The sequence below is a fragment of the Dermochelys coriacea genome, chromosome 8 (genome assembly GCF_009764565.3).
Source record: "Dermochelys coriacea isolate rDerCor1 chromosome 8, rDerCor1.pri.v4, whole genome shotgun sequence".
In the NCBI taxonomy this organism is placed as follows: domain Eukaryota; kingdom Metazoa; phylum Chordata; order Testudines; family Dermochelyidae; genus Dermochelys; species Dermochelys coriacea.
Window position 1 is genome coordinate 109,032,175 of NC_050075.1, and position 21,031 is coordinate 109,053,205.

General features: G+C 53.4%; 1 protein-coding gene across 2 annotated transcripts in view; it reads left to right on the forward strand.

Moving 5' to 3' along the window:
• The first annotated feature begins 1,414 nt into the window (after positions 1-1,414).
• The window catches only part of LOC119860602 (E3 ubiquitin-protein ligase TRIM56-like), a 28,410-nt gene continuing 8,793 nt past the window's right edge, over positions 1,415-21,031 (forward strand). Inside the window, exon 1 of one of the 2 annotated variants that reach the window (XM_043491331.1) lies at positions 1,415-1,570. In XM_043491331.1, the coding sequence (XP_043347266.1) occupies positions 1,551-1,570 (20 nt within the window). In that variant the 5' untranslated portion in view covers positions 1,415-1,550. Of the gene's footprint in view, positions 1,571-4,245; positions 4,266-21,031 lie in introns of those variants that run through there. The other variant, XM_043491333.1, reaches the window with a different exon arrangement.

A 21,031-nucleotide genomic window follows, 5' to 3' on the forward strand; every position in this document is an offset into this window, starting at 1 on the left:
TAGCTGCTGTTTAACATCCTCCTGAGATGCTAATGGAATGGAAACAGTTATCATTGGAGGACTACATCATCTTTTCCTAAATCCAGAACAGAAATATTTATTGAACACTTCTGCCTTTTCTATATCACTATTGATAATTCTACCCTGTCTAGCTAGTAATGGACCAGTATCCTTGTTAGGATTCTTTTTTGTTCCATATATACTTAAAAACCTCCTTCCTTTTGTCCTTAACTCTGCTGGTGATAGATTTCTCCTTGTGTTGCTTTGCTTCTCTTATCAATTTTCTACCATTCCTAGCTTCTGTTTTATATTCATTACTATTACCTTCCCCTTTCTTCCATTTGTGTTATATTTATATAGCTGTTTTCACTTCCCCCTCTAAGCCAGGTTGATTTAAAACCCTTCCATAAATAGTTAGTTAGATGCACTCCTACACGTCAGCCATTCTGGCTTGCTTACTCACTCTGCACAGGCAGATGTCTGCTGGTGGGCTCTCACCTGGGAACTAGAAGTGCAACACCCCATGCCCAACATGGTCCAAGCGATCAAGCAGTACAGTCCACTTCTCAGGAAGCTGGAGACCCTTGAATGAATTAAGAACACACTGGACAGAGGCAGAGTCTGGGAATTCAAGGGGAGGAAGAAGGGAACATACATTCCAGTGCTAGATGGTCACAGGTTTGGAAGTGATCCTGAATGATAAATACCACTGAAGTGCATGTCCAGCAACTTTGCCCATCATACCCCATCTACAGTATCTGGGCTTCTTCCTCCACCCCCCCTTTCTTCTCATGTTCATCTCACTCTGTAAATTGTGTTGTGATTATAGACCCACACTGACCCAATCTATGCTGGTCTTTATCCAATTGTACTGGCCTGTGTCAGAGACTGGATATTGGGCTAAAACGATCATTGGTGTGATCTGCTCTGCTAGCTCTTATGTTCCTAAAATTTTCTCTGTTTTTCTCTCAAACTCTGCAACAAACAAAGTAATGAATTATGTTTGAAATTTTTGAGAGTCTCACTGGAGAATCTCTCATATAGATGACAATATTTTCTCAGGGATGGGCTGACTGCAGTGGAAGGAGCCTTCTACACACTCCAGATTCCCTTCCTGGAAACATCACCAGCTTGGACCTTTCCTTCAACTCCTTGGCAATGCCCAGAAGTCGGACTTTCTTGATACACTTCCCTTCTTTGCATGCCCTAAACCTCTCCTACAACATCATTCCCACACTCTATCCAGCAGTCTTCTCTAACCTCTGGGTACTTCATCTGCTGGACTTGAGCAGCTGTAATATCTCCCACCTTCACCCAGAAGCTTTCCAGGGTTTGAGAAACCTGGACACGCTGCTCCTGAAAAACAATAAGCTTCAGATTCTGCAGCTGCCTGTGTTCCTTGCCTTCGGAGCCCTTGTCCATCTGGATCTGCGGAACAATGATCTGCTCTCTGTGGATGCACTAGTCCTGCAGCTGATGGAAAGAACCCAACAGGTCCTGCTTCAGGAGAACCCCTGGGTCTGTAATTGCTCTATGTATCCTTTCCAGCAATGGCAACAACAAAGACGAGGTGAGGGAAGAACTGAGGCAGGGCTACCATGGGTAAAGAGGAGGGACTGAAGGGTAAATGCCCTGGAAGGGTTCAGGGAAGGATTATAGGAGTAACAGATGTAGAAAACCTATTTGGTCCCTTTTATTCCATCTCTTCTGATTAATGCAGGTTATTTCCAGCAGACTGTTTTCTAGGGTTTCTCTAATCCTTTTTTAAGGGACATCAACTTAAAAATCACTCTGAAAGTTTTTATGTATTGTGGTTACAAGTAATGCCCAAGATTCCTAGAAATCATTCATTGGAGAAAAGGCTTTTTTTCCAGTTTGGCTAAGATTTTGGAAAATGGGCACCTAAAGTTCACCTCCTAATCTACATTTAGGCACCTGAATAAATGGCCAGATTTCAAAAGTGCTAACCGCTCAACAGTTCCTATTATCCATTTCAGTGGGAGCAGGACCTCAAACCTCAGAGCCCGGTTTTTGAAAGGGACTAGATTTCACGGTGACGGTGTCCCTTTAACTATTGACATTTCTATCACAATGTGAGACCTTGTCTACACTACAAATTAAGTTGATCTATGTTAGGTCATCATGCAGCCACCACAGAAATTACTGTGGTTTTTCATGCATCAGAGAATTAGCCATGTTAGTCTGGATCTGTAAAAGCGGCAAAGAATCCTGTGGCACCTTATGGACTAATAGACGTATTGGACCATAAGCTTTTGTGGGTAAATACCCACTTCGTTGGATGCAGGCTGTGGTTTTTCATGTCCATGCTACCCTCCTTCTGCTGATGGTGCACATCCTCACCAGGAGTGCTTGCACTGACTTAAGTGGGGCAGTGTGGGGGGCTCACAGCCAGACCCCACTCCCCCCTCCCACCCTCGCTGCCCGGGGCTCACAGCCTAAGCTCCCACCTCAAGGCTCACAGCCGAGGCTGTCAGTGCTAGGCAGCGGGGGGCTCTGGCTGTGAGCCCCATGCAGGGCTGACAGCCAAAAAGCAATGTAAGTAACTCAGTGTCTACTCTGACATTGCATCGCCCTATCTATCTTAACTTGAACGCTACGCCTGTTGCGGATTTGGAGTTATTAAGGCGATATAGCAGGCGACTTACATTGGTGGGAGCTACATTGTAGTGTAGATGCTTACAGAACTTGGTCAACTTAAGCTGCCTTATGTCGACCTACGTTTGTAGTTAGGGTTGCCAGGAGTCTGGTTTTCGACCGGAGCACCTGGTCAAAAAGGGACCCTGGCAGCTCCGGTCAGCACTGCTGACCGAGTTGTTAAAAGTCTGGTTGGTGGCGAAGCAGGGCTAAGGCAGGGTCCCTGCCTGCCGTGGCTCCGTGCGGCTCCCAGAAGCAGCGGCATGTCCCTCCTCCGGCTCCTACGTATAGGGGTAGCCAGGGGGCTCTGCACACTTCCCAAGAGCTGACTCTGGAGCTCCTATTGGCAGGGAACCATGGCCAATGGGAGCTGTGAGGATGGCATCTGAGGAGGGGGTAGTGTGCAGAGCCAGCTGGCCGTGCCTCTGCATAGGAGCCAGAGGTGGGGACATGCCACTGCTTTCAAGAGCTGCTTGAAGTAAGCGCTGCCCGGAGCCTGCATTTACTGACCTCCTCCCACATCCCAACCCCCTTCCCCAGCCCTGATCCACCTCCCACCTTCTGAACCCCTCAGTCCCAGCCCAGAGCACCCTCCTAAACCCCAAGCCCCTCATTCCCAGCTCCATCTGAGTCAGCACCCGCAGCCAGAACCCTCACACACACACACCCTGGATCCCAACCCCCTGCCCCAGCCCAGAGCTCCTTCCCACACTCCAAATCCCTCATCCCCAGCCTGGAGCCCCCTCCTGAACCCCGAATCCCTCATCCCCAGCCCCACATCAGAGCCTGCACCCCCCGCCAGAGCCCCCGCCCCAACCCTCAGCCCAGAGCCCCCTCCTGCACCCTGAACCCCTCATTTCTGGCCCCACCCTGGAATCCACACTCCCACATCCCAACCCTTTGCCTCAGCCTGGAGCCCCCTCCCATAGGCTGAACCCCATGGCTCCACCCCCCAGCCTGGAGCCCCCTCCTGCACCCCAGAGCCCTCACCCCCTCTTGCATCCCAACCCCGAGCCAGCCCAGTGAACAAAGAGAGGTGGCAATGGTGTGAGCTGGGGGTGGGACCTCAGAGAAGGGGCAGGGCAGGGGGCAGGGCAAGGGTGTTCAGGTTTGTGTGAGCAGGAAGTTGGCAACCTTACCTATAGTGGAGACCAAGCCTAAAGGTATTTGGTGCATTACAGGTAACAGGCAGCTCACACTCACAGCAACTCCTCCCCCTAATTTTGTTTGTTGCTGATGGCTCCATATTTAGTGATTTCTTCTCTTGTTTCTTCCATTAGGTTTCACTAGAGGCTGAGAACAGGCTAAGTGGGTGGGCATTAGCAGGGGCACTCACTTGTGCCCTTTATATAATAAGGAGCAAGGGTAAAGACCTCCCTCCAAAATGGGGATGGCAGGATGGGTGGGAAGGTGGAGCCCCTCCTCCTGCAACTGAGTCAGGTTTTGTCTCCTAGGTGTGCAAGTACTCTGTGCCTCCCCACCAGAACTCCAGGGCCAGGAGGTCAAGACCCTGAACTTTCAGGATCTGGGCTGCAGGAGGAAACAGTGGTTTCCTCAGACTCCACTTTCAGTCAGAAGAAAACTGCTGGCCACAGTGCAGAGAAATGACAGTAAGTTGTGCGGCTACAGGAACTCTGGTCCCATGTGAACGCTCTAGCTCCCTATTTAATCAGTTTTCCTATCATTGGCATATTCCCAAAGTATATACCCCACTGATCCAGTACGAGAGGTCTGAATTCCTGCTCTGCCTCCTACCTAACCCATCGTGAGATTTTGGTTCACTCTGTTCTGCTAGATTTGTATTCCTCTTCAATGTAAGTAACATTCCTGGCAGCATCAATAGCTGGAGATGCTCCCTGAGCTCTGCTCTGGACTTTGTCAGAGTGAGTGCGTGGTGTCCTGGCTGGGGACAAGGGCTGTAACAGTCATATCGGGTATGTCTGCACCGTAATTAAAAACCCACAGCTGGCCGGTGTCAACTGGCTCGGGCTAAGGGGCTGTTCAGTTCTGGTGTAGATGTTGGGCTTGGGCTGGAGGCTGGGCTCTAGGACCCTGCAATGGTCCCAGAACTTTGGCTGCAGCCTGAGCTGGAACATCTGCATCACAATTAAACAGCTCCTTGGCCTGAGCCCAAGTCAGCTGGCAGAGGCCAGCCATGAGTGTCTAATTGCGGTACAGATGTACTCTTAGAGCAGGGGTCTTCACAACAAAATTTTTGTTGTCAGAGTGCAGCCACCAACTCTTGCTGGTGGCCACATTGACACTTTTTCCTAAAATACTTAAATTAACTTTAGGAAAAACAAATAAATATGCACATATACATGTCCAAATCATTGTAATTTATTTATGTAGGGTTTTTTTTATTGCAGACTCAATAATTAAAAAGAATGCTGTGAAAAGTGATATTTGTATGTTTGTTAATATCACTTATCACAGCCTCCCAGCTACCTACTAAGTGTGCTGTGAAAAGTGATACTTACATGTTTTTCATATAACTTTTCTCAGCAACCACCAGGACAAATAAAAGGCTGGATGGGGGAGATTGGAGGGGGAGGAAGCTGGGACCAAGGGCAATGGCGGGGGGGTGGGGAGGCGAGCACCGCTGCTGCAGAGCCAGAGGTTGGTGCCTGCTGCACAACCACCCAAGCCCCTGGTGGTTAGAGGCCAGAGTGTGGGGCTGGAGCTGGGGATCTGCTCCTGGGAGCCTGGCTGTGGGGCTTCAAAGTCCTGCTGGTGGAGCCTGCTGCACAACCACCCAAACCCCACTGCCCCTCCACCCATGGTGGGTCAAGAACTCACCTTGCTCCTGCAGCATTGTGCCCCACCTGTCTCCAGAGGCGGTGCAGGGCAGGACATCCAGGAGCAACAGGGAGGGAGGGAGAGGGGATGATGTTTTGTGCCCTCCTCATCACCGCCCAGGAGGATGTTGTGGCCACAGGAAAAGCCCCAGGTGGCTGCATTTAAGAAATGCTTCCTTGTCAGATAAAGCACCAGGTAATTTTACAGAACAAAATAAAGGTTAACCTCATCAAAACTATTCGAGACTCAGATACTACATGATGGGAACCAATACAGGAGCCCAGAGGCTAGTTAGTGGGAGACTTATGAAATCTGAATGATCTCTTTCCATCTGAGCAGGATAACTATCCCTCCCCCAAGACCTTATGTTGAGCTGCAGATTATCCCTTTCTAGGATTTTAGAAGAAAGTTCTTCAAAAAGGTCAGAACCTACCCAGTGTTAGCACTTGAGAGAAACCTTTTACATTAGCAAAACTAGAAAAGGAGTACTTGTGGCACCTTAGAGACTAACAAATTTATTAGAGCATAAGCTTTCGTGAGCTACAGCTCACTTCATTGGATGCATTCGATGAAGTGAGCTGTAGCTCACGAAAGCTTATGCTCTAATAAATTTGTTAGTCTCTAAGGTGCCACAAGTACTCCTTTTCTTTTTGCGAATACAGACTAACACGGCTGCTATTCTGAAATTAGCAAAACTGTGGCAGTTTACACCACTTATTCCAATGAACAGCTGCTATTTAACAGCTTCTCAGTATTTAATTAAATGAAACAAAACATTACTCCTTCCTCACCATACTGTTTCCTTGACAAAACATTTGCAAATTCCTATATTCCATTCAACAGAGTGTAGAACCACCCTTTTGTTTTTCTCAGGATTATTCCATTTACACAAATCCTGGCACTTTACATTCAAGTTATAAGAACATAACGTAAGAGCATAAGAATGGCCCTACTGACTCAGGCCAAAGGTCCATCTAGCCCAGTATCCTGTCTTCTGATAAAAAGAAAAGGAGGACTTGTGGCACCTTAGAAACTAACACATTTATTTGAGCATAAGCTTTTGTGAGCTACAGCTCACTTCATCGGATGCATTTGGTGGAAAATACAGTGGGGAGATTTATATACACACACAGAGAACATGAAACAATGGGTGTTACCATACACACTGTAACAAGAGCAATCAGGTAAGGTGAGCTATTACCAGCGGGGGGGGGGAGGGGGCACCTTTTGTAGTGATAATCAAGGTGGGCCATTTCCAGCAGTTGACAGGAACCTCTGAAGAACAGTGGAGGGGCGGGGGAGAGAAGAGATCAACTGCTGGAAATGGCCCACCTTGATTATCACTACAAAAGGTCCCCCCTCCCCATCCCCCCCTCCTACTGGTAATAGCTCACCTTACCTGATCACTCTCGTTACAGTGTGTATGGTAACACCCATTGTTTCATGTTCTCCATGTATATAAATCTCCCCACTGTATTTTCCACTGAATGCATCCGATGAAGTGAGCTGTAGCTCATGAAAGCTTATGCTCAAATAAATGTGTTTGTCTCTAAGGTGCCACAAGTCCTCCTTTTCTTTTTGTGGATACAGACTAACACGGCTGCTACTCTGAAACCTGTCTTCTGACAGTGGCCAGTGCCAGGTGCCCCAGAGGGAATGAACAGAACAGGGAATCATCAAGTGATCCATCCCCTGTTGCTCATTCCCAATTTTATTAGGCTTTATCTTCACTGTCCCCCTCCCGCCCCAAAAAAGTGTTAACTAAGGCACATTAACCATCCCACCTTAAAATCCTAGTAGAAACAAGGCACTGTAGTATTTACCACAAGGCAGCTAAGCTATACCCTTGCCTGTGACTGACCTCACTTATTTATTATTTTTAACAGTGAAGACATAGCCAAAATTAGGATTTAAAGATGTGCTAGATTATCTGGATCCATCTAATTAAAACCTTCAAAGCTAAAGACAAAGCAAATTTTACTGTAACACTTGCTCCGCTGAGACTTTAACTTGTGCTGCTTGCACTTGCTAAAGAATAATTTGCTTTGTCTTGACTAAAGTTTAAGGTTTTAATTAGATGGAGCCAAACAACATACCTTTAAATCCTAACCTAAACAAAGCCTTGGTAAATTGTCTCCCAGACATGGGATTGTGTGTCACCAACCCAAATTATCTCAGAAAAAGTGTTTGAGGGTGTTAACTATTAGTAACTCTTCCAAATTCACTAATATATAAACTCTCTTGTTCCCCTTTAATAATTAAACCCTCGATTTCCTTTCATACAGAGCTGTACATGCTTTAATGGTGTTTTCTGTTAGGCTGAAAATTTAAACAGCACAGGCAACTTCAGAATCACAGTTCTGAACACACTGGGCCCAATTCACCATGCAATCATTTGCACCCATGCAAAGAGAATGTGAAGTGGGTATAAAATGGTACCATTCTGATAGGCACCATAAGCAGCACCATTGTGGCTTATGGAGCATCAGCCCAAGTATTCACCCTATGTCTATGGTAGTAGGGCCTGCCAATCCCTCACCCATCAGGAAGATACTGGTGAGACATGGGGATTCCTTGAACTACTCCATCTCTCTTTCCTCTGCAGCAATCACCACTGCAGCAACCACTACCTCACCTTCAGGGAAGGGAGGGAACAGCTGGCCATATTTGGTGGGCTTCCTTGTATCAGCTGTTGGCATCTCCATCCTGATTGCACTGGCTGCAAAGTGCAAATTATTCCACATGAACTTTGCCAGCTACCGCCACCAGCCACTGCCTGACACCAGCTCGATGGGGGGCAGCCATGTTGAAAGGGGGGTTGCCTGGGGGGAGAACCAATCCATACCTAGTGCTGCTGGGCTGCAACTGGAGGATGATGATGGCTTCATTGAAGATAACTACATCCAGCCAAGTGAACAGATGCAGAAGGAAGACGAATTGGAGCCACATTTCTCCCTCTGAGGCTGGGACTTCATCCAGGCTCCCCTCCCAGCTGTCCCTCTTCATCTTCTGGGGCCAGGGCTTTCGACTCCTGGCCTGTCATTTCAGCCCTCAGCAGCCCACCTCCACCTCTACTCCTAGCCTTCCTTCTCCACTGAGTCATCACTATTCTTGTTTTAGCTTCCACTGTTTAACTTGGGGGGTGGGGCCAACATGAAAAAAGGAACTGAGAAGTGACATGAGAGAAGGGTGTGATGAGGAAGGGGTCGGCATGGGAGAGGAGTTAATGCGAGCAGAGCTTACTGGGAAGCTATTAGGGTCCAATTTTATCCCTGGTGTAACAGCACCAACTTCAATGGTGTTACACTAGGGAAGAGTATAACCCAAAGTGCAGGGAGGTCTGTCTTGGCACTGAAAACAAACTGCTCTTTACTCATCTGTACATTTTTGCTTCAGTATTTGAAATGCCATAAAGCAAAGTGAAAGCCAGCCTGGTGCAGCCTTTGCTCCTAGCATGAGGCCATGGAGAGACCCCCATCCTCAGCACCAGCCTCACGCACGCCTGCCTGAGCCAGAGCTCCAGAAGACCAGCACTGAGACGGACACACATCAGCACAGATACTCCTGAGTCTGGGGACATTGCACAGAGAAGACAAAGGCTAGAACATCCCCCATGAGACCTTGTCTCTCTGCAGCCTCCAGTGACTCTGCTCTGGAGAGGGAGGTACCACCCATCAACATGACAAAGCCACTAACCTGTGTATCAAGCCTGCTCTCCGATCCTAAGTCATATGAGAGCTCAGAAGCCATAGGAGGGGAAAAGCCAGGGACAGTTATAAGTGGAGCATCTGGGAAGGTGTCTGGCTGTGGTGCCAAACGGGCTCTGTTGTTTAACCTGACTGTATGTGGCTGCACAGCATGTGTCACAGGTCACTCTCATGGCTCCTTCCACTTCAGAGCTGGACCTTGTTTGGGTTTATTCCTTTTGATTGGCTGCCCTCCTGGTTACAAGGCCCAGCACTTGCAGTAGAAACTGGCTACTGAGTCTTGAAACCAGATTGATGAAATCTCTAACACACAGTGATGTTATCCTCATTCCTATCATTATCCTGAAGGGTCCCAGCTTTACAGGCTGCATCTGTGGGGATGCTTCATCAAGGGTGAAAGGCAGCCATCTGTTTAAGAGAACAGGAGGAAAAGGAGAATCCTTGGCCTAGTAGAAACTGTACAAGCATGTGTCAACCTAATAAAATACACATTTTTTTTTAAACTTTGTGTGCAGGGTGAAGACAAGCAGCTTTCTCTCGTTATTTTGTGAAAAATCCCTTCTTCCCTGCCAGTGTTACCAGGTGTGATACATGTGGAACAGCATAAATTCCTGTAGCGCCCCCTCTCCACCTGGTTACCTCCTTTAATGCTAATCTGCTTACAGGTCTGGGTTCTTTTGGATCCCACCACCCACTCAGCAGGGTGTATCTTCTTTCTTTTTTCCCCATGAAATTATTTGGTGGTGCCTCCACCCCCCTCGCTCCTTTCTGGCGAGGTCACCAGGGCAGCTTGGGTGGAAAATTCTAACTACAGGGTAATCCCCACTTACTTGCCAGATAGTTGGAAACTTCCAAAAAACAACACAAATACATACTATATATTCAATACAATAATTATATTAAACAGGAGACAAATACAACACAACAGGATAAAACACTATTTTTAGGGTCACTGGTACCCACTCTGAAAATACTGTGACAAAGCTCTGTCCATGCCTCCATGGGTCCCGCGTTTCCTGGCGGATATCACTAGCCTCAGAGGCTCATTGTGACCCTCCACATAACCCTTCTCTCAAGAGAGACAAGGGTCACAGTCTACTGAGCCATTTTCATCATAAGCCAGCGAGGGAGGTGAGGAAAAGTTATCCTTCCTAGCACAGTTTCTGTTGTCTCCCAGTCTCAGTGATTAATCAGGGGACAAATGGGAGGCAGGGGGAGAGCCCAGGCTCACCATCTACTCCAGGCTCCAGCCCAGGGACCCTAATAGTATCAGCTATGGTAGCTGAGCTTTTAGAAACATGACATGTACAATTCCCTGGGCTACTTCCCCCACAGCAGCCCTCACTTCCTCAAGCTCCACTTCACCCTTACCTCAGGGCCTCCTTCCTTGTGCCTGATATGGTGTATACTACTCAGCCTCTCCAACCATACAACTTCTTCCCACAGGTCCTGACATACACACCTACCTGATTAACTGGGAGGCTTTTAACTAGTTTCAGCCAGCCCCTGATTGCCTTCAGGTGTCCCAATCAACCTAGCCTTCTCCCTGCCTTCTGGAAAGTTCTTAATTGGCCCCAGGTGTCTTAATTGACCTGGAGCAGCTGCCATTTCACTTAACCTGGTACCAGGGATTTGTTTAGCCTGGAGCGAATTTCACGAATCTCTCTCTCTCTCATAGCCTTCCACCTTGGAGAGAGGTGGGAAGCTGCTACTCCTCCTGCTGCTGATAGGACCTAAGCTCTCCCTGCTGCTCCAGCTGCTCCCCTGGCTGGGCCAGACACCCCACCCCTGTTCTCTGCTATCTGGTTGCTGGACCTCCCACTCTCGGGTGCTGCTACTGCTCCAACTGCAGCCCCGGGGGGGGGGGGGGACTGCTAGCCCACTCCCCAGAGAGGAGGAGTGAGGGACCCCAGCCACTGCTGTTATGGATACCACCACCACCACCACCACCACCTGAGAGGGGTCCTTTCTGCCTGCCTGGACCACCACCTGGAGTTCCTGAAACTGCTGCTGCTGCTGCAGAGGCCACTGCCTGGAGCTGCTGAAGCCTGAGGAGGAGAAGAAGAGGATCATCTGCCAGTGGGGCAGCACCTAGAGACTTTGCAGACCACCGTGGAGGGGGCCCTAAGACTAAGTAATTTTCAAACTGTGGTCTTGTGGTGGGGGTTTTGACTGTGTTTGTAGGGACACAAGGGGTGTGGCGTGGAACTGCCCCCTGATCCATCTGTGTGTCCCCCCCCAATCCCCATCACTATTACCACCACCGCTGCCTCCTCCACCACCCCCACTGGCTGTATACCATCTGCCTCAGCTCCTGCCTCTGGACTCAGCTGCTTGCTTGGCTTGCCACGCCCTATTTCCACCCTTTGGGCCAGCAGCAGCAGCCAGCCAAAAAAAGACTCATGCAAGTGCACATGGGCACATGTGCCCCCCCCGGACTGCCTACCCCCCAGCTTTGCCCTTTACTACCTGCCCCATTTGCCACTTGCTTTGCCTCCTCTGTTGCTCCAGCCCCCCTTACTAGCTTCAGTTTGTTTACCTGCCCCGCCCATTTCCTTCTGCAGCCTTTGTTTGTTTGCCCTGCCCCCGCCTCTGAAGCTAGCCCCTTGGTTTCCCTGTTCTACCTCCAGACCGCTTAGCCCCTCGCTCCGCCCCTCGCTCCGTGTGCCCATGCCCCCTCCCATGCGCTTGTGCAATTCCCCATTTTAGTTGCAACCCTCTGCACTGCACCCCCAATGTTGTTGTATCCCCCCCTCCCCTAGTGCACCAAGAGGAGCCGGAATTCCACCTTGTGTCGGTGACAGACCCCTAACCCGATTGCCCCCCGTCCAGCCCACCCCTTTTGGCACCCTCCTCCCCTGCCCGCAGCCTAGCAGGGAGGAGTGGTCGACCTGCTTCCCCTCTCCCCTCCTCCTTCTGGTGTCCCCCCTTCCCTCCTTGCTCATGATGGCGGTGGATGAGATGGGTGGGACCCCTCCAGCAACCCGAGCTCCCCCTCCCCCACCTACCCCTCCGTCACCCCCCCAAGCTTCTACCTCCGCTGCCGAACCATCTGCCATCGCCTCCGCTGGGGCACCAGCAGCGACAGGCATTGGGGTGACCTCTACTGCTGCCATGTCTATCTATTCGGGGGGAGCCCCCCCAGCCGGCGGGAAGGGCCAGGGGAGAAGAAGGGGAAGGGCCCCGCTAAGAAGACCAGGCTCTCCATGGCAGGGGCTGCCCCCAATGCCCCGACCCCACCGCCGGCTGGGGCGTCCCTCCCCACTGTTCCCTCCACCAGCTCTGCGAGTGTCCCTCCCCTGGCCCCCAGGGCATATGCCCAGGTGGCAGCAGCCCCCCTGCCTACCGCTACGTCATCTCTCCAGCCCACCGGCTCTGCTACCATCTATAGCAGCCGGGGCTCCTTTCCCACCATGACCAGGAAGCACGGCGTCCGTTGCCTCCTGGTGCCCGCCTTGCCCCACGTGGAGTCCTATGTGCGGGCGTTGGCGAGGGTGGTGGGGCCCACGGCCATTGTGGCGGCCTCCAAAATGTATGGCAAGGTCGTCTTCTTCTTAACATCAGAGGCCGCCGCCCAGGAGGCGGTGGAGAAGGGCCTGGCAGTGGGGGGCGTGTTCGTCCCCTTAGAGCCGCTAGAGGACCTGGGCGTCCGCCTGGTTCTGACCTCCGTCCCTCCCTTTCTCCCCAATGCCGCCCTGTTACCCGCCCTCTCTACCCTGGGGAAGCCCATCTCTGTCATCAGGCCTCTCCCATTGGGCTACAAAGACCCCGCCCTTCGTCACGTCCTCTCGTTCCGCTGGCAAGTGCAGCTTCAACTGCCGCCGGCGGCGCGTGACGGAGAGGCGCTGGAGGGGTCCTTCCTAGTCCCCTACCAGGAGGCCCATTACCGGGTGCATTATTCCACGGGGGAGGCCCGGTGCTACCTCTGCCGGGCGATGGGGCACGTCCGGAGGGACTGCCCCTTGGCCTGGCAAGGAGGGGCATCCGGGATTCCCGAGCCCCGGCAGGGCACCGGCCCCGTCATCGCCGGCACCCCTGGCTGCCCGGCGCCCGAAACCACTCCTCCTCCTTTCCAGTCCACCATTGCTCCCGCTCGGGGCCAAGGGGCACCTCCCCAACTATGCCCAGACGAGCGGGAGAGGCCCGCCCCCGCTGCTTGCAATCTGGCGGGGCCTGTGGAGGAGGGTGCGGCAGGGACACCGCCGGGCATGGGAGCGAGCCCGCCCCAAGGGGAATCTTCCCTCCCTTGTGCTGCTCCACCGTTACCCCCTCAAGTCCCTGAGCCATCGCTTCTGCCCCCTGACACAACCCCTGCTAGCCAGCCCCCAGATGATGCCATGGAGGGCTGGGCCCTAGTCCAGGGGAAGCGGGGCAAGCGGAAGGCTCAAGCTCCGCTCCTCCCATCTGACACGGAGGCCCCCCGGAAGACCAGGAAGGGGGGCACTGATGCCGAGCCTTCCGCTCTACCCACGGGTGTGCTCCATCCACCAGAGCCGGCTGGGGAAGACGTGGCAGCACTGGAAGGCGGTATCTCCCCTCCACGGGAGTCCCTCTCCTCCAAGACCCCCGAGGCACCATCTGAAACCCCAGTGTGCCCCGAAGCAATCGTCACATCAGGTGCCGGCGGGGAGAATCCCGGGGCAGCAGAAAACAATTTCCCATCTATATATGAGGAGATCGAGGCCCTGAGTCTGACCCCGGTCACCCAGGGGGAGTTCGACCCTATGCCAGCGGGCCTTGATCTGGGCGACTTCACTCCAGCCCCCCTTTCCCCTGTTCCCTCCACCTAACCGTTGCTTCCACTCCCACCTCCGAGGAGCCCCTGGACTCCTCCATCAACCCGGCTGCAGAGGGCACCCCGCTGAGAGCCGCCGAGCCCGTTGAGGTGACGGCCAGTGCCACGCGGCCGGGACCTGAACCACCAGGGGCACTCCTCACTGGTGAGGAGCATTCGACCTCCTTCCCAGGAGAGGGCCCTACAGAAAAGAGTCCACCTCCTGATGCCATGGCTGCCAAATCCACCAGAGAGCTTGTGCCCGGCATCACTGACAGCCCGCTCCCCGCCCAGACTCTCACCTCTACCCCTGCCCCTGCCCTTATCCTGTCCACCTCCCGAGATGTTATTGTCGCCCCTGGGACTGTCTCCTTCCCCTTTCCAACAGATGACTCCCAGGGAGCGCCCTTTATGTTTACCCGTCCCGACCCACCAGGGGCTGCTATCCTCCCTCCGCCACCCCTTATCGCCCCAGCATTCAGGTCAACCCAGCAGGAGCCCCGTCGGGGGTCCACACCCTGTCTGCCCGTCTCGGTGGGCCACGGGGCTGTAGCAAGGGCCCCGTCGGGGAGTAACCAGACCGTAACCCCAGCCCCTATGTCCTGCGAGAGGAGTTGCGGGAGTTTCTAGAAGACGTCCGTGGTTCCCGCAACAAAGTCCAACTTGCCCTCCACCGATGGGGGGACTTTAATCAAATCCTCCGGGCCGCAAGGGCCCTCATGGGGGAGGGGAAAAGGACCGGGAGGCAGGGCGCCGCGGCCTACCAGCGGGTCCGCCTCTTCCGTGACTCCTCACTCACCTACGGGGTGGGTCACGGACTGCTGCGCGGCCCGCCGGGAGCCACGAGCATCCCTGCTGGCGAGGATCCCCCCCAGCCCTCCTCATGGCACCCTTTACCATCGCAACATTGAACACCTGCGGCTGTAGGATGGGTCTCCGCAGGTCCCAGGTGCTCTCCTTCCTTCGGGAGGGGAGGTACTCTGTGGTTTTCCTGCAGGAGACCCATAGGGATCCGACCGCCGAAGACAGCTGGCGGCTGGATTGGGGGGACAGGGTCTACTTTAGCCACCTCACAGTTCGTACGGCTGGAGTGGCGACCCTGTTCTCCCCTGACCTACGGCCCGAGGTGCTGGGGGTCGCCAAGGCTGTGCCGGGCCGCCTGCTGCACCTCCGGGTCCGCATGCAGAGGCTTGTAGTCAACCTCGTCAACATCTATGCCCCAGCAGCGAGCCTGGAGCGGCTGCAATTCTATCAGCAGGCATCCGCCTTCCTCGGAACCTTGGATCCTCAGGAGTGCCTGGTCCTGGGAGGGGACTTTAACATCACCCTTGAGGAGCGGGACCGCTCGGGGACTGAGCAGAGCCCGGCCGCCGTCGCCGTCCTCCAGGAGATAGTCGAACACCACTCCCCGGTGGACGTCTGGCATGACCACCACCCGGATGACACTTCCACGTTCACCTTTGTCCGGGTGGAGGCCCATCGGTCGCGCCACTCCTGGTTGGACCGTATTTATTTATCACGCTTTCATCTTTCACGAGCCCACTCTTCCAGCATCCGGCCGGCCCCATTTTCTGACCATCATATAGCCACCGTGACAGCCTTCCTCTGCGCGGAGAGGCCGGGGCCGGCCTATTGGCATTTTAACAACAGCTTGCTGGAGGATGCGGGCTTCGTGGCGTCCTTCCGGGAGTTCTGGCTGGCCTGGCGAGGGCAGCGGCGTGCCTTTCCCTCGGCGCGGAGGTGGTGGGACCTAGGGAAGGTGCGCGCCAAGCTCTTCTGCCACGACTACACCCGGGGCGCCAGCCGACGGAGGGACGCGGTGATAGAGCAGTTGGAACGGGAGGTCTTAGAGCTGGAGAGGCGTCTGGCCGCCAGCCCCGAGGATCCACCCCTCTGCGGAGCGTGCCGGGAGAAGCGGGAGGAGCTCCGGACCCTCGAGGACCATCGGGCCCGGGGTGCCTTTGTTCGATCCCGCATCCGTCTCCTTCGGGAGATGGATCACGGCTCCCGCTTCTTCTACGCCCTGGAGAAAAAGAGAGGGGCTAAAAAACATGTCATCTGCCTACTGGCAGAAGATGGCACCCCCCTCACGGATCCGGTGGAGATGTGCGGGAGAGCAAGAGCCTTCTACGCAAGCCTTTTCTCCCCGAATCCGACCGATCCTAACGCTTGCAGAGTGCTTTGGGAGGAGCTCCCGAAGGTCAGCGTGGGCGACCGAGACCGGCTCGAGCTGCCTCTCACTCTGGCCAAGTTCTCGGAAGCCCTCCGTCGCCTGCCCACCAATAAATCTCCGGGCATGGACGGGCTGACCGTGGAGTTCTACCGCATGTTCTGGGACGTCCTGGGCCCAGACCTAGTCACCGTCTGGGCTGAGTCTTTGCAGAGCGGGGTCCTCCCTCTTTCGTGCAAGCGAGCCGTGCTGGCCTTATTGCCGAAGAAGGGGGACCTCCGCGATTTATGAAATTGGCGTCCAGTCTCGCTCCTCAGCACGGACTACAAAGTCGTGGCAAAAGCCATCTCCCTGAGGCTAGGGTCCGTGCTGGCGGACATGGTCCACCCAGAGCAGACCTACACCGTCCCGGGCCGCAGCATCTTCGACAACCTATATCTGGTCCGGGACCTATTGGAACTTGGGTGTAGGGATGGTCTGTTGTTTGCCCTCCTGTCTTTAGATCAGGAGAAGGCATTCGACAGGGTGGATCACGGGTATCTCCTGAGCACTCTACAAGCGTTTGGCTTCGGACCCAGGTTTGTGAATTTTCTCCGGGTGCTGTACGCCTCCGCAGAGTGTTTGGTCAGGCTCAACTGGACCCTGATCGAACCGGTCAGCTTCGGGCGAGGAGTACGGCGGGGTGCCCCCTCTCAGGCCAGCTGTACGCTCTGGCGATCGAGCCCTTCCTCTGTCTCCTCCGAAGGAGGTTGACAGGGTTGGTGCTGCGGGAGCCGGAGCTGTGGCCGGTCCTGTCGGCGTACGCTGATGACGTGCTCCTTGTGGTCCAGGACCCGGGCGACTTGGCGAGGGTGGAGGCTTGCCAGGCCATCTATTTGGCAGCCTCCTCCGCGCGGGTCAACTGGGTCAAGAGTTCTGGCTTGGTGGTAGGGGACTGGCGGCATGCGAGCTCCCTCCCACCCGCGCTTCAGGCCATCCAGTGGAGCACGGGTCCGCTGCTCTATCTGGGCGTTTACCTTTCTGCCACGCATCCCTCTCCGCCGGAGAACTGGCAGAATTTAGAGGGCGGGGTGATAGAGCAGCTCCGGAAATGGACAGGTCTACTCCGGTGCCTCTCCCTTCGAGGGAGAGCGTTAGTGCTTAATCAACTAGTCCTGTCCATGCTCTGGGCCCCACACTACAGGAAGGATGTGGATAAATTGGAAAGAGTACAACGAAGGGCAACGAAAATGATTAGGGGTCTAGAGCACATGACTTATGAGGAGAGGCTGAGGGAGCTGGGATTGTTTAGTCTGCAGAAGAGAAGAATGAGGGGGGATTTGATAGCTGCTTTCAACTACCTGAAAGGGGGTTTCAAAGAGGATGGCTCTAGACTGTTCTCAATGGTAGCAGATGACAGAACGAGGAGTAATGGTCTCAAGTTGCAATGGGGGAGGTTTAGATTGGATATTAGGAAAAACTTTTTCACTAAGAGGGTGGTGAAACACTGGAATGCGTTACCTAGGGAGGTGGTAGAATCTCCTTCCTTAGAGGTTTTTAAGGTCAGGCTTGACAAAGCCCTGGCTGGGATGATTTAACTGGGACTTGGTCCTGCTTTGAGCAGGGGGTTGGACTAGATGACCTTCTGGGGTCCCTTCCAACCCTGATATTCTATGATTCTATGATTCTATGGTACCGGCTCAACACTCTGGTCCCGGCCCCGGCTTTCCTGGCCAACCTCCGGACATCGATTCTGGAGTTCTTTTGGTCAGGACTGCACTGGGTCCCTGCAGAGGTTCTTCATCTACCTCTGGAGGAGGGAGGGCAGGGCCTAAAATGTCTGCTCGCTCAAGTCCATGTCTTCCGCCTCCAGACCCTGCAGAGGCTCCTTTATGGTGCAGGTAGTCCGGCATGGAGCATAGTGGCGCACGCCTTCCTGCGCCGCTTCCGAGGGCTTCGATACGACCGGCAGCTCCTTTATCTCCATCCGAGAGGTCTTCCGCGAGACCTCTCCAGGCTGCCGGTCTCCTACCAGGACCTCCTCCGGACCTGGAAACTTTTTTCAACGACCAGGTCTGTGGCGGCCACCGAGGAGGCAGATCTCCTCGCGGAGCCCCTGCTACACAACCCCCAGCTCCGTGTGCAGGTGGCGGATTCCCGCTCGGTGCGCCAGAGGTTGGTCCTGGCAGAGGTTACAAGAGTCGGAGACCTCCTGGACTATGACCGAGGAGACTGTCTGGATCCCCTGACGCTCGCTCAGCGCATGGGGCCCTCCTGACCTTGTACTCTCCAGCGCATACTTCAGGAGGTGAAGGCCGCTTTGCCGCCCGCTGCTGGGGTTTATCTCGACCGGGTCCTGCACGAGGACATGCCCCGCACACTCGCTACCCCAGGCCCGCCAGACCTTTCAATTGGACCCCTGCCCTGTGGACCGAACCGACCCCTTCACCGGAAGCCGGCTGCACGAGATGCAGCCAGTCTGCTTTCAAACCGTGCGAAGAAAACATCTCTACACGCTCCTGCTCCACACCCTTCATGCCTTCACCCTCGTGTCCCGCCCCGATACAAAATGGCGGGAACTCCTGCCACCTTTGGAGGGTGAGGAGCCCCGGTGGGCCAGCCTATATTCCACCTTAGTCCCGAGACCCGCCGGGGATGTCAGTTGGCGGCTCCTTCACGGAGCCGTGAGCAAGGGCGTGTACTTGGCACAGTTCACCTTAATCCCAGACACCTGCCCCTTTGCGGCGTGAGGGAAACCCTGGCACATATATACCTGGAGTGTGCCAGGCTACAGCCCTTATTCCGGCTCCTCACCAATATTTTATTACACTTTTGGTTGCACTTTTCCCCTCACCTTCTCATTTATGCACTCCCTATCTGTAGCTCCACAAAGTCACGGGACCTCCTGGTCTACCTCCTCCTGACCCTAGCTAAAATGGCCATCTATAAAACCAGAGTGAGGAGGTTGGCCGATGGGAGTCTCCTGTGACTGTGGGGCCTATTTCCGATCCTTGGTCTGTTCACGTATCCGGGCAGAGTTCCTCTGGGCGGCGTCCTCTGACTCCCTTGACGTCTTTGAGGAGCAGCAGGCGCTGTCTGGGGTTCTCTGCTCGGTGTCCCCGTCCAGTTCCCTTCGTTTGACCCTTTGACCACACCCCTGTCCCTGTTATTTTATTAGTTGTTCCCTGAAATTAATTGGAATCTAGGTCCTGTGGATCTTCCTTCTAGGCTGGGGGTGAATTCTTTAGCAGTGGATGGGCTTCGCCCGCCCACTTCCCAGATCCCAAAAGGACTACTTTTCTATAGTTATCTGGCCTTGCCCCATCACAATACCCATGACTTGATGTAGCAAATGTAAAATTAGTGTCCCACTGCTACGCATACTTTGCTGCGGCCCTTGATGACCTATAACCACAAAATTCTTCTTTACAGTGGTTTAGCAGGGTGGCTGACTAGGTTCAATACAGCCCAAAGGACTCAGAAGTGGGAGAAGGTGGTAAATCCTTCCACAGGTGTAATATGCAGCAAGTTATAAAATCCTCAAACTCTTACTCCCTGGCTTGAGGACACAGTTCAGGGAGTAGGAGGTCCCCAAAACAAATTACCTGACTAACTAAAAGATGGTGCACTCACAAACTCCATGAATGATCCTCAGATTCGAAGATGACTCTGGACTCCTCAGTCACTGCAGAGGGGCTGCTCTCTGCTGGCAGGGATCCTTTTCAGGCAGGAGTCAGGCTATGTCAGTCCCAGGATTTCCCCTCACCACAAAGGGGTGCAGGGCTCCTGGTGTAGTAGGATACACAACTACACTAACATCCAAACTGTAGTCTCCTAGCCCAACCTCCAGACATACAGTGTGCAGGCAGCAGCCCTGGACTAGCAGACGTGAGCAGCGCTGACCATATGGTGACTGTTCTCACCTAGGGAGCTGGAGGGCGAACTCAGCCTGGCTGGGGAAGTTTCCTAGCAAACTCTACAAATTGTGAATCTTCAGTGGGGAAGGAAAAACCCCGCTGAGGGATCTGCTGTCAGATCCTCAGCGTTCTGTTCTCAGGGGGAACCCTGCATGCAGGCCTGGGATTCACCAGCTCCCCACACAGCCAGTCCTGCCCTTTTCCTGGCTGGCTCCAGACTCACTCCAACATGGCTTCTCCCCTTGTCTCAACTCCCTGAGTCTGCCTTGGCTCCCTTTCCCTGCCAGGGACAGTGTGCCTCTCCTTGAGCTGCCAGCAGACAGGGTCCCAGGAATCTGTGTAATCTCCTTGGGGGTTACACTCCTTATGTCTTTGTTTCCTCTGTAGAATGCTATATGCAAATATTAAATAATCAAACAGATTAATGGAACAGGATGGAAGTCCCAGAATTAGAACTGGGCCAAAACACTGGGGTTAATACTCCACTCCTTAAAACAAAGGGTTCTGAAATTTTTAATCCTTTGGGAAAAAAATCCAGGATGGATACCACTAAGAAACTAGCCACCTTTTAGGGGGTTAGGGACACCATTAGGGATTTCTAACTATCCCCAGCTGGAATCCCCTCTTCCCACAGACCTGCGATTCTGACGTCATCTCTGACCTGCCATCTCCCCTTAGCATGATTCCATCAGAAAGAGAATTACAGGGCTGGGATTCAAAGTGAGTCTGTTTCTACTCTTAAAATTGCCTTCCCAGTCTGGCTTGTTCCAACATAATTAACTACTGGGAAAGCATTGGTGCCAACTATCCTGATTTTATCATGACTCATGATATTTGGTGTTTTCTTTAAAGTCCCAGCTCCTAGAATCACGTGAATTGTGTTTGACGGGAGATGTGTTAATTCCGATGGAATAAATGGGCTCAGAGTCAAAGGTGTTAACATGACCCGTCACTGTACAACATGGTTTGGTGTTTTGAGTACAGAGAACGTGGCTTGCTTAGGACTAGCAACTACTACTAGTGTAGATGA